This window comes from Pygoscelis adeliae, unplaced genomic scaffold, assembly GCF_000699105.1.
Source record: "Pygoscelis adeliae isolate BGI_AS28 unplaced genomic scaffold, ASM69910v1 Scaffold113, whole genome shotgun sequence".
In the NCBI taxonomy this organism is placed as follows: Eukaryota; Metazoa; Chordata; class Aves; order Sphenisciformes; family Spheniscidae; genus Pygoscelis; species Pygoscelis adeliae.
In genome coordinates, this window is record NW_008825108.1 from 12,906,644 (window position 1) to 12,920,604 (window position 13,961).

The 13,961-nt window shown below is 39.8% G+C and overlaps 1 protein-coding gene across 1 annotated transcript in view; it reads left to right on the plus strand.

The window, feature by feature from the left end:
* The window catches only part of NELL2 (NEL-like 2 (chicken)), a 132,310-nt gene that overhangs the window by 39,013 nt on the left and 79,336 nt on the right, over positions 1-13,961 (plus strand). Inside the window, exons 8-10 of the mRNA XM_009327600.1 lie at positions 536-627; positions 3,358-3,460; positions 6,509-6,637. Of these exons, the coding sequence (XP_009325875.1) occupies positions 536-627; positions 3,358-3,460; positions 6,509-6,637 (324 nt within the window). The remainder of the gene's footprint in view (positions 1-535; positions 628-3,357; positions 3,461-6,508; positions 6,638-13,961) is intronic.

A 13,961-nucleotide genomic window follows, 5' to 3' on the forward strand; every position in this document is an offset into this window, starting at 1 on the left:
AACTGGATAATCAAGATACAAATACATAAATACCTGTGGGGGGTGATGAAACATCAAAGGGCTGTGATAACAAATAAATATGCGGCTTCAGTGATCACCCTCTGTCATACAACATTCCTCTTCAAGAAACTGATTATCTATTAATGCCATTCGCACTGCTCTCACAGCTCCGTTTTCCTTTTCGCCCCTGAGCTGTGTTGCAGGCAGTCATACCTCCCTTGGCGTGACCTGAGACACGTCCTTTCTGCCCTCTCAGTAGCCATCAGTACTCCATATTGCTTCAACATCCTTCACCTTCTACTTATGTATGCTTTTCTGGTTCTTTTGTGGTTTTTTTTCTCCTCTGATTTTTTTTTTCTTGTGATATCCAGACTCCTACAGGTGGGTTTAGAATATTGTTGCAGGTGATTCAATCTTTTCATTTTGAAATGCTGTTATCTTTAAGAAAATGTTTCAGTTCTATAAGCAGAGTACTAACACTTTTTTACAAAATCATTGTGGTGTTTTGTGTTTTTTTTTATATTTTCTTCTGAAGCGGTGTGCGTATTTGATGGCAGAACCTACTTTGAAGGACAAAGAGAAACTGTGTATTCAAGTTCAGGGGACTGTGTTCTGTTTGAGTGCAAGGTAAGAATGGAAAAAAAAAAATTCTTGCATGTTAGAAATATCAAAGTCCCACTGAAAGAAACTGTTGAAATACAGACAGGTCTACCTTAGGAAGTGGCAACAGAAAAGGCATCTAAGGGGTCCTGTGTTTATTTTGTCTTACTGAGTTCCACATCAGATTTTGCAAATAAATTTACTTTGCATAGCTACAAGCTTTGATTACGCAGCTTGACAATCAAGCTGCATTCTTTCCTCCTTAGGTATCATCTCCATCATCAGTAATAAAAAACCAGCAGACTACCTTATGTTTCCATTGGCACATGTGCAATGTTAGTGCTCAGAATTATGTGCTCAGGTACGAGAGATGCATGAACGCGATGGGGGCATAATTTGGAATTCAGGATAATTCTTAGAGGAAAAGCTAGATGAAAAAGAAGGAAGAGAGCTGGCACACCAGGTGTCTGGTATTTCTAGTGATGGAAATGGGGTAGGGTCATTGTTTTATTTGTAAACAGAACACGCCTGACGCTGAGTCAGTCTTGTCCTGCTGCATGAACAGAGTTGCTCTTCAGGGCACAAATGCACTTTAAGGGCAAAATATACCCCAGGTACGGCTGCAGTGGGTCCCGTGTTGCCTCTCCGGGGGAGGGATGGGGAGGAATTCCCTCCAGTTAGAGAGCTGTATGCTGTGGCTTGGAGTTGAAAACCTGAGTGCACGTTTCTAGGGCAGAGAAAGAGAGGGGAGCAACTCCCCTGGCCATGCTGCAGCTATCTATCAGACCAGTTTCTGGAAACCTCAAAACTTTTTCAGACAGTTGTGGAAAAGTGTGTTTTACAAAGTAGAACTAAGGACCGTTGTCTTACTGCTGTTGATTTTAATCTTTGTGAGCTTAATTCCTGGAGTAGGTGCTTTGAAACCCTTTTGAGAAAGGAAAGATGAAGCTGACCAGAAATAATTTTGGATTCAGTCGTATGCTTTTCAGGACTGTGAGCTCATGTTTTCAACATGACACCTGGGACATGAATTCTATGATTACTCAATGGATATAATTAACAACTGTCAAAAGTTATGCGATGTTGCCTGGTGTTTCTTGCAGCTGGCAAGTGTGATACTGTATGAACAAAATGCCTCTGTTGGCTGTGCTAGTCTGTATTTTGTTGATTATACCTGTTTGCTGGTGGGCTACCTGACTGTCCTGGTAAAAATACTAAGCAGCAACTTCGGCTGATTCAAATGCTGCTTTTTCAAGGACTGAAGTACGTATAGTTTCTGCTGAACAGCCTTGTGAATGATAATTCAGAGCAGAAAATCCACATACTGTAAACTGTGTTGGTCAGTTCGGAAGTTGTATGTGGGCACTATTTTATTACTATTAGAGTTCTCATAAAATGATATAATTAATGACTTCAGCACAAGAGAGCCTTAATAGGAATGGCACAAGTACTGTTTTCATCCTTAAAGGCTTATAATGATGTTATCAAGGCAATGTAGGGAATTTCTTTTTGTCTGCATGTAATTCTAAACATTTTTTGTTTTGTTTGGCTGCTGCAGTTGTGCCTGCTGTAGGCATGTGCTTTTCTGTTTGAATATTATAAAACAAGTGAATGAAAAATTCTCTTCCAAATTAGAATTTGTAAAAGAATGAAATGCAATACAGAGTACTCTGATATTATTTCTGTCGAAGGGTTTTTTTTCTTTATTTTGTGGGATTTCTGGGTTTTGCTTGTCCTGGTATACAAGACATCCATGGCTGGTTTGCTTTACTGTATTATCAGGTTAGGGTTGGTTTCTCTGTCAAGATTGCTTAAGGTAAACTTTGAGTGGTAATTTTGATATGAGCCATTGCGTTCATGTTTCATCTTTATATTTCATGCTTAAAGAGGATTGAAAATTAAATGCTAGATCCGTTAGAATAATACATGCAATGGCATATGCAGGATTTTAGGCACTTTTCTTGCATGCAGAAATACAGGGTCCTGAGTTCAGTGAGCTCATATTTTAACCAGATTGTTGATTTTAAGGCAGATGCCTCTGAGGAACATGATGTTGTTTGCCTTGCTTTCTGTCTTTGCCATATCATGACTAGAGCACTGCAAGACACATTAATTAGGGCCCAAGGGAGCCTAAAGGTGGTACATCTGCAGTAGCCGGATTGCTAAGGCAAGCATTTCATGTGGTCATACTGCAATGATTGCGTGTGACCTGCACTAAGTGCCTGAAGATACTCAGTTACCATCTTGGCATTGGACATGTCCAGACACCTGATCCAAACTTAGCTGAGAAACCCCTCTCTTTCCTAATAGGGAATCAGTGCCAGTTTCCTTCAGTATTACTTCCACAGCGTTAAGATCAGAGATGTTCAAGTTTGGTTTTACTTGCTGTATAAATAACAAGCTGCTTTAGAGTATTCATCATGAGGACCCTTGATTCTGGAATCTGCTGCCCCAGTTTTTGAGAAAAAATTGTTACTCTTCCAGGCATAGTTTTAAGGGAAACTTCTGAGGCAAGTTGCTTGACAGCTAAGACAAGAGAAGAATGAGAGCTGTTGCCACACTTTTGCTTGCTTGAAAAGGTTTGAGTATGGGGGAGTTCCTGATGCTTTTGTTGTCCTTTCAAATGGTTTTCAAAGGTACCTGGAGTTTGGCATAGGCAGTTTTTGTTTATACATTATAATGCGAAAACTCCACTAGAGTTATAATTTATCTTTATTTCTTCTCTCACAATATTAATCATTTACCTCAATTTAACAGGGCCACAAAATGCAGCGTATTCCAAAAGACAGTTGTACAGCTTTGAACTGCCCAGAATCTCAACAGATCCCCTTATCTCACAGTTGCTGCAAAATCTGTAAAGGTAAGGTAATAGCTGGATATATATAAGCTCAGTGTAATTTTCCATTCTTAGAGGTTATATAGACTTTTTTCTTATAATTTTGAATAGGACGCTCCTACGCATGATAATCACTATACATCTTGGGGAGCTGAATAGGTAACATTTGCATCATGACATCTGAAATTTGTTTGTAAAATGTCTAATAGTGTAAAATCTGTGAAACGTTTAATGGCACTTGTTTTTCATTCTAGACAAAGGTGGGTGTAAAGTCAAAGAAATCATATACATAATTAGTGGTTTTCTACCCTTCACCTAATCCTGTGTCCAAACAAAATGAAATTGGGGAAATGTCTGTGTTGCCCAGCATCTTTCTGAGATGCTTTGAGATATCTCTTTTAGAGAACTGTTCATACTATGCAGTTGTTTGAAGACTGGAGTAACTTGTTTACCTGTTTGGGGTTGTAGTCTGCATCTAGAAGCAGAAGCTTTGGGGTATATTTTTGCATGCTACGTACCTTTGTGTGTTAGACCCAGACTGATCCTTACCAGGGGAGGGGTACATGAAGTGCTTTGTGTCTTGAGCCCACTCTTTTGATCTGGACTAATACTGGTATCTTCAAAGCTATGAGCAATTGCATCTTCAAGTGGCTACGTCTGTTTCTTCTATAGCTAAATAATGATAAATTGATACTGGGCATGAAAGAAGATGTTAGACTCTTGGGCTGATTTTAGGTATACTTCAGTGAAAAAAAGAGTGCGGCTATACTTGTTTCTGTGCTACTCGGTGCAAACATGAAGGATATGATTAATGACATCAAGCAGAGAGATAAGAAAGTAGAAGAAGAGAACTTAAGAAAAGATGATAGTTCTTGAAGTCTATCACAGTCAAAAAGGATTTTTTAATGATAATTTTCTATAAAATCTTCAGTGGCTTAGAGAAAAGAATTCTGTGTTTCATGTGCCTGGTATAGATAGAAAATTTTAATATATGTCAGATGAGTGCTTTCTGAACATATTCAATCCAACCTGAACCACGCTAGCTTGGCCTCTCATGAGCTATGGAGCTTATTCTTTAAACAAGAAGCTGCTGTATGCCATTACTCAGCAGCATGTATTTTGTTTATTAATACAGCTGATAGGTGAGTGTTAAGAATCTTAAGAAAAAAAAAATCAGTAAAAAAGCTGTCACCCTCTCTGGATAACATGTACATTCTTAGTCATTTAATGCTGAAGTCTGGTACAGCGAATCCAGGCCAGGAAATAAAAAAATGACTATTGCTTTGTCATTAACTCAGGCTTCAATGAGGAAGACAACAAAAAGGCAAAGAGTAGATGTCGCCATGGCCAGAGGTTGCTCTTGACACACACAATTCTGCTGTCTGACACATACAATTCTTCAATGAGTATTGAAGACCCTCTAATGCTAGTAAAAGTGTAGAGCTTTTTGCTTCTTAATGTCCTATGTTAGATGACAGCACTGTGGTAGCTACGGTCAATTATAATATTTAAGTAACATTACCTAAACGTATCTCTAGGTTACAGGGAGACAATCCACAGCAGGAAAGAGAGAAAGAAAAACATTTGCCTCTCATACCATAGTAAGACTGTGATGTTTGCGTCACGACCATGTCACTGGGTCTCAGTACTAAAACATTCTGCCTTTATGGGCTCTTCTGTTTCTCTTGTCTTCTTTTACTTGGTTTGTGTTGCTTCACAATGTTCATGAGCTGCCCAGGTGCAAAACACCTCTCTGACCTGACCTTCAAGCAGACTCTGCCATTGTCCTGCTTGAAGTGCTCATTTAACTTAACTTCTGTGAAGTTAGGGTCAGAAGCTCTTTCATAGCAAAATATGAAGCAGAAGCCAGGTGGAGTGATGAAAATAATAATCTTTACTGCCATTAAATACTTGTTATTTTGTAAGAGGCCTGTGTTGCAGTCCGATTCCAGGTTGCATTCTGGAGCTGTTGCTGTTACACCAGTCCTGGTCCCCTGAGCCTGACCTACATTCCCGAGTTCTCCTGTGGGAGATTTTGAGACAAGAAAATAGTTATTGGAAAATACAAGTGAAGTACTGCTGCTTGATCAATTCTAATGCTTCAGTTAAAGAAGAAAACTTTAAACAAATGAAATTATTGAGAAAGCAATGAAGGAGACAAGCTCCGTACCTTTGTAGACAGATGTGGAAACTGTGGAAGCTTTAAGTCAGTTACTACACCCAGCTTGAATTCAGCATAATAAAGGATGATTTAATGGTGTTCAGCAGCATAGCAGCGTTAGATTTCATGAGAGCAAACAGAAGGAATTTAAAAAAACTTACTGAGTTGAAAGGTTCAATCTAAATTTTCCAGCCTGGAAGAGAATTTCAGAATCTTAAAAATTTGTAATTAAGATGCAATGGAAAACAGTCACACTCAGGAAAAATTTAAGGGAAAAAATAGGAAAATAGGAAATAGGGATGGCTAAAAGGCTAATAAATTTCTCTGAAATGGAAAGGATGGTGGAAGCAGGGAAGAGTATTCAGTCAGTGGAGCTTCAAAGGAAGAGATAAGGGGAAGAGAAAAGCAAAACAAGTCAATGTTAATCAAAGACTTTTGGTTAAATGTGGAAGGATTTTATAAATACACCTGGGAACAAAAAGTGCTAGGGAAAAAAGTAATACCACTAGTAAATGAGCTACTGAGTGTCTAAGCTACTGAGGTCTTTTATAAATGTCCAAACAAAAAAAAAAAGAAAATGAAGAAAAATATATAATTATAAAGTGTCCTGTAAAAGTACTTAACAATGACAAGGAGACAGTAGGGGGATTTAAGCAAGCCTCCTATCCAGCTGCCTTAGATCAATGCCATAACCTGAAATTGAATCGAAGACCTAGAGACAGTCTGTTCTTGTGGCCTTTACCACTCCTTTCATCTGTTTCATGCTTGGTACAATTTATTTTTCAGTATCTCATGGACAATAGAAAGGTATTCTTTGACCTAATTGAAAAAAAGATAGAACTGTCTTTGACAGGGATGTTTTATAATCCCTGGATTCTTTTTAACCCTCAATCATATTTGTTTCTGTACAGGCCATGACTTTTGCACTGAAGGACATAACTGTATGGAGCATTCTGTCTGCCGAAACCTAGATGACAGAGCTGTCTGTAGCTGCCGAGATGGCTTCCGAGCCCTTCGGGAGGACAACGCCTACTGTGAAGGTAATACTTTGTAAAGGTGCTTATCTCCGCAGTATAAATTACTGTGGGAAGAATGTATTGATTCATGAGTTGTCAAAGGGATAGGCCTATTAAATGCAATGAATTAGATATGCAGCATATTAATCAACTAAAATAGTTATCTCTCCAATTAAGTTCTTTAAAAATATAAAAATTCTGATCAGTGTCGAAGTTGCAAGTTAGTATGGCTGAGGTCTTGAATTAGAAACATGATTCCATAGGAAAGCTTTCCTTCCTTTTCATGGTATTCAGATATTCAGGCAACCTAAAAGTCTACCATTTGAATAGCATATTAGTATAACATTTAGTTTCTCTTTTCACTGCTGCCTGTTCCCATTCTCTCTCCCCAGGAAGTAAGTAAATGCTATAGAGTAGATACTAGTATTAATTATGCTGAGTAATGATTTATTATTTGAGCTGCTCTTCTGGTATCAGGGAGCAACAAGCTACTCAATCAGAAGAGAAGCCTCTGTAATTTCTGTCTTTACAGTCTAGCGTAATCCTGTGAAAAAAACCCATCCCCACTCCAGCAGCGAGAGCCAAAGTCCTCTGCACAATCTCTTAGCTGTTGTGCTAACTGTTGCTCTTCCTCATGAAAACCCCGATTCTGCAAACATGTAATACCAGTGTACTGTCAGATCATTCTTACCATAAAGCTTAAGTGTTGGCAGCAGGATGGCCTTTGACTAATAAGCAGTTCGGTTCAGATTTAGCCTACTAAATTGAAAGTTAAGCATGTGTGAGTGGAGTCTAAGGTACTCTGCAGTCCCACCTAATACCTGGATTGTTCTTTGGTGATGCACAATTAAATGGGATGAATCAAGGCCTTTTGAGACTGTTCCTTTGGCTGAACTCTGCAAAAGTTAATGCCTGCAGCTTACTTGAGTTAGTAGCTGCATTAACGTCAGTGGGAATGCTCATCTGTAGATTTAGATGTGAGAATTCATGACTGTTTTGGGGAAAGGAGCATATAATTAATTCAGCTTTGCATACCTCTCTGCTTAATATTTACGGTAAGCCTTCTGATGGAAGCCTGTTTTGAGAAGTAGAACTAAAAATCATGCAGAAACAAATCCCTTGCCCCTCATCGTGTCCTAGCAGGCATCTGACATCAGGACCTGCTGTATAGCTTGTTCTGTGTTGCAGCATCAGCCACTTTTTATCCCATAGTCTCTGGAGATTACGCTGAGGCTTAGGCTGTGGATCTGCATTTCTGGGAACTCATCAGCCATTTCCTTTTTGAGGGGGTCACTGGAGCAATGGAGTTATGGTGAAATCAGGTGCTTTAAGAAGGTTTTTTCTGCGGCTCTATTGTTATTCTGCTGAATGAAAGCAGAAAAACAAGTTATGATCTCTTAGTGATCTCCACATCACTCAAATTAGAGTCTGTTGCTATGTGTAGAACTTGCCAGGCATGTCAGAAGCAAAAAACAAGAGCAGCTTTTTGATCAGCATTGGTGGTGAAACGTTTAGATGAGGACACAGTAGATTATCATATGTGTGACATGCATTTGTATTGTAAGTGGATTTACCAGTTTGTGCAGTACCTGAATTCAGCATGATGATTTTTTGAGAAGATTTCTTGGCCCGATAGCTTCTGTATGGGCAAATGACATTGTTTCTGGGTGGTAATTATCAATCTGCTTAAGTACTTTCAAAAAACTTGCATAAGTGAATAGAAGGTTGGGACACTTTTTACATAAAAATAATAATTGTATTACTGTGATAGGATGCATTAAATTCTGTCTTAAAAATGTGTATGATTTAGGGCCTGATCCAGGAACACTTGCTCACATTGAAGATAGCGGGAGCAAGTCCCATCAGGAAGATGTGCCCACGTGAGCAAAGCTCATGAGATTGGGGCCCTGCCAGATGAGGTTCTCCCAGCCAAGGGTGAAGCTAACTCAGCAGGCAAAACAGACTAGCTTTGCTGCTAGTTATGTACTGCAGCTGCAGTGTAGGCACTACACTTGAACTATGCATGCTTGGTACACCAGTCCAGAACTGGCCTTGGCTGGCCATCCCTGACTGAGTGTGCAGGTCATATGCTGGAAGGAGGGGAAATAAGGTGACAGATTGAAACTTTAGGATTGTTTTTGTGGAAGAGGAGGGACAGGGGACATACCCATGTTTCTTCAGAGTTGTGCTCTTAGTTTTGTATCCCTTTTTCCAACCCAAATGTCTCTTTGAGCACTGGGGTTTTTATTTCTGGAAAGAGACTCTTACCTTAATATTAAACAATGTAATAGCAAGGGCACAATAGCAATAGTGTAACACCAAGTCTTTTCAGAGTCCTGTCCCTCATCTTGAAAGGCGGAAATGGTCCCAACCTCCCTTTCTCACTCAGCACATACCCTTTCCTCACTGTGCCATTATTGTGGCTTTAACTACGAGCAATGCCAAGTGTAGAAATGTTGGGTTAACACAAAGCCTTTCAGAGAAGGCTTTTTGTAATGGCTGGAGCCCACGGGTATGGTAGCTGTTTCTATGTTTGTACTTCACAAACTTCAGATATGATACAAAAATGGATGTCGTTGATTCTGTGTTAGAGCCAAACTTCACTAAATACAATCCTGATTTGTGCCTCAGCACTGTCAGAATTCAAATAATAAACAGAAGTAATGATGCTCCCATTGGCAGAACTTCTCCTTAAGGTAGAAGAACAAAAATAAAAATATTCAAAGCTGGTTTCAGTGTGGGTCTGGAAAAGATGCATAAATTTCATCTGAATGATGGAAGAGTTTGGCTTCTGTCCTAGAAAGAACTGGCGCTTTTCCAAAGCTGTGTGATGTTTCTAGATGCTGTTATGGTGGACACCTTTCTGTTCTATAATAATAATATTTGTTAATATTTATGTCACATTTAGCTTTCCCTTGGAGGACTGTGTAAAGCAATACTTAAAGAATTGGGATTTCTTCATTTACTTGCTGTAAGCCTTATTCCGAGTACTCTGAAATCTATTTTCTGCCTCAGGTTATTATGCAGTTTGAGATACCTTGTGGGCAGGTTGGGTATGGATTGTGCTGTGCTGTCCAGGTATAGGTGCTTTTGAATATAGCATCCTTGGTGTATAGCCTACCTAACATCAACGTTTTACAAAAACAGATGTTCTGATGAAGTGTAATTAGTTTTTCCCAAAGCAACACCTGCAGTGCTCTCAAAGTAATGATTGCACTCCGGGATATATCTCAAATAGGGTTCAATGCCCACTACCTTTGTGGTGGTGGAGTTATGCTGAAAAAGATTTTAAGGATAAAGTTTGTGACTCTTGGCTATCAAGATATTCTGATGCATCTAGAGGAGTGAAATATACCCATGTTTCAAACACAATGGGTTTGCAAATAGTCTGCTGGTGGCAACTTTAGGTGTTCTTCTCAGATCCTTGAACCTAAGCTGTTTTCATGCACTGTGTCATGCACTTTTGGCGGTCCTCAAAAGATGTGTCTGGGGAGGAGGTGTTACTTGTACCCTTTGGAGACTGCACTGGGAAGGATTGCTTGAAGTCTGATTTTCTGATTTAATAATAGTGCTCAACTATCTCTGTGCAAACTCTGATTTCACTTCAGAAGTGTTGCCAAGGATTGCCGATTAAATAGAGAGGAGAGTAGGCTCAAGAAAGGAGACAGGAGAATGCAGTAATCTTTTGTAAGCACCAGAACTGAACATGACCTGAGAAAAACAGGTTATTTGCTTCTTTATCAAGAGGATTTTGCCTGATGCAGAGGCTGTTTTACATCATGTACTGATTTTGGCCGGGATGTAGTTAATTTTCTTTGTAGCTGCCTGTATGGCGCTGTGTTTTAGATTTGTGACTAGAACAGTGTTGATAACAGAGGGATGTTTTAGCTATTGCTGAACAGTGCTTGCACAGTGTCAAGGCCATCTCTGCTTCTCACTTCCCCCTCAGCCAGTAGGCTGGGGCTGGGCAACAGACTGGGAGGTTGACACAGCCGGGGCAGCTGAGCCCAACTGACCAAAGGGATATCCCAGACCATATGACATCGTGCTCAGCAGTAAAAATGGGGGTACTCTTTCTAAGGTGGCTGTTGCTCAAAGGCTGGCTGGGCATCAGTCTGCTGGTGGGAGCTGGAGAGTGACTGCCTTTGAGTCACTTTTTTTTTCCCCTTTTTCCCCTTCACTTATTAAACGGTCTTCATCTCAACCCATGAGTTTTTCTCACTTTTGCTCTTTTTATTCTCTCCCCCATCCCACTGGGAGGGGGTAGCGAGCGAGTGGCTGGTGGGTGCTGAATTGCTGATGAGGGTCAGCCCTCCACACATCACAAATTTACCTTATGGGTATGTGGACCATAATGTTTATTTTCTGATATTTGGGAATTTAGTTGTACTAGTTGCACAGTACACAACCTAGCTAACTTATCTTAACAATTTGGGATAATTTAATATTATTAAACAATTTTTTGTGAAATAATTTTCCATTTTTATTCTAATTTATCCTTTTCCCTCAGTAACTCTCCTAGTTTCTCTGCTGTTGCCATGTTTGTCCCAGTTTCAAGTGCAGCAGCTGAAATGAGACCAAAGACTGAGTGACTTTGTCTACATTTGAGAATTGCATCAGCTTGACTGATGATTGTCCCTTGAGGGGAGAAGGTCTTCAGTTTAGAAATCTATTTTTGAATTAGCTGGCTTGATTTGAGTTGTCGTCAGTGGAGGGAAGTAAGCAGTCTTAGAGGATGAATTGTCTCTTTCCAGAGTAGATGTCTGAAGCACGTCAGAAGCGCCACTTGGTTGGACCTCATCAGGTTTCCCTTAGCTCAGAGCTGTATGTTCTCATTCTGCTTGGAAAGATTTACTAATTAATCCCTGTGTTTGTGTAAAAATACTAATGCATTATTCAACCCTCTTCCGCAACAAGAGAAACATTACGCTTCTTCACTTACCTAATTAGTACAGTGTGTTGTTAATCTTACTGTTAATCTTGTTGTTTTTAAGTACTGGATTACGAAAATAAAGTACATTTTCAGAATGAGCCTGATTTCTACTGATTGCAGTGAAGAGAAGAAATCTTACAAAAGATAAAAAGTAATAATCAAATTGCAGTAGGATATGTGTTGCATCTATTGGCCAAGTGCAGTAGTCAACAACACATTTTTTCTTTTGGCAAGTGTAATATTGAGAAGAGCGTAAGTAAGATGGAGACCTCTGTAACGGAGATAAACCCCAGTGTATTAAAATATATTCTATTAGGTCCTCTAGGTCTTCCATAACCAGTATTGAGCTATTTGCTAGCTTCGCTGTCTTCACGGTATGCACCGTATTCTTTGGTGATAGTCTTACTTAGGAGCTCTGCAGTACTGTCAGTTTTGAGAAACTGGGAAGGTTACCCAAGCTTCTCTCTTCATACATAAATTTTTTTTTGTAAGTGAGATGTGGCAATAGTATCACATATAGCTAAGAAATAAAGATTTCCGTCTCCATCAGCTGGCAATGTTTGAGTCATTACCTTGTCATTTTGGGTTGGGTTGGAAAACTAACCAAGCAGAAAGAAAAACTTTCACTCCAGGAGGGCAGAATGTTATTTCCAAATCTCTATTAAAAAGTAATTAAACATTATTAATATTAATATTAAACATTAATATAAAACAGTATTAATATATTATCAATTATTAAAATTTTTTCTCAGCAAAGGCATTGTCATCTTATTTCCATCATTATGTTACTGAGAAATCTAAATATGAAGAATTATCAGGCCAGTTCTAATGTGTTAGAGCGGGCCAAATCCTTCTTGTCTGCCATGGCTCTTACTCAGGAAGATAATAAAGTAAATTTCCTAAGTTAAAGTGTGCAAGTAGTATCCCTGACACCAGTTCATAAAGTGTGGTGCATACTGGGGTACAGACAGTCTCACCAACTGTAGCAGTGGAATGGTTTGTACATGTACAAATTGCAGGATGTGATTCAGTGTTATTTGATTTTAATTACTTCTACAGGAAGGATATTCAGACTGATTCTATCATCCACCCATAGCCAGGACTTACAGTGATGTTATTATGATTAAAAAAAAGCTGAAACTAATCATATAAAGGGAACCTCTTGGAAACTCTTTTAAAGTCTTCTGTGTTAGCAGTGTCTGGTAAGGAGATGCTTTATTGTACCGAGAGCAGCCCTTTTCCACCAGCAATAAAAGCACATGTTGCATTTTGGTTTTAAATAAGAAATTAAGGTGTAAGTTTTCATACAAATCGCTTAAATCTGCAACCTCAATGCAAAAGAGAAAAGAAACTAAAGCCTTCATTTTGTTCTTGTTTTCCTTTCTCTCCAGTTTTCACTAGTAGCTGGGAGGTGACTACTGAAAGAATTAGATGCTGTCACTGTGCTGAAAAGTACCCACAGCCAGCTGGTTGGTTTTCTTATGTAACTTTTAAAACCTCAGTCTAAAAGTGTGACATGTCTTAACGATACATAGAGGCTGGATCCCCAAGAGCTGTGACAAAGACACAGAAATGCCTGGCATTAAACCAAACTGAATTTAAAATAAATACTCTTTTATGAAGAGTGCAGAGCAATAGCAGCCACAGTGATTGTACCTGTTATGGTACTCTAACTAGTGTGGCATCATTTGAGAGACAGCTGAGTTGTGATATCGCCACTTGTTTCTGTAGAACAGGCAGTAATCTACTGGATAGCTTGCAGGAATGTGCTGCATGCTTTAGACCCTAACCAAACCCCAAATAGAATCATAGAATAGTTTGGGTTGGAAGGGGCCTTTAAAGGTCCAACCCCCCTGCAATGAACAGGGACATCTTCAACTAGATCAGGTTGCTCAGAGCCCCGTCCACCCTGGCCTTGAATGTTTCCAGAGATGGGTTATCCACCACCTCTCTGGGCAACCTGTGCCAGTGTTTCACCACCCTCAGCGTAAAAAAAAGTCTTCCTTTTATCTAGTCTAAATCTACCCCCCTTTAGTTTAAAGCCATTCCCCCTTGTCCTGTCGCAACAGGCCTTGCTAAAAAGTCTGTCCCCATCTTTCTTATAAGCCCCCTTTAAGTACTGAAAGGCCGCAGTAAGGTCTCCCTGGAGCCTTCTCTTCTCCATGCTGAACAACCCCAGCTCTCTCAGCCTTTCCTCATAGGAGAGGTGTTCCATCCCCCTGATCATTTTTGTGGCCCTCCTCTGGACCTGCTTCAACAGGTCCATGTCTTTCCTGTGCTGAGGACTCCAGAGCTGGACACAGTACTCCAGGTGGGGTCTCACCAAAGCAAAGGAGAGGGGCAGAATCACCTCCCTCGACCTGCTGGCCATGCTTCTTCTGATGCAGCCCAGGATACGATTGGCCTTCTGGGCTG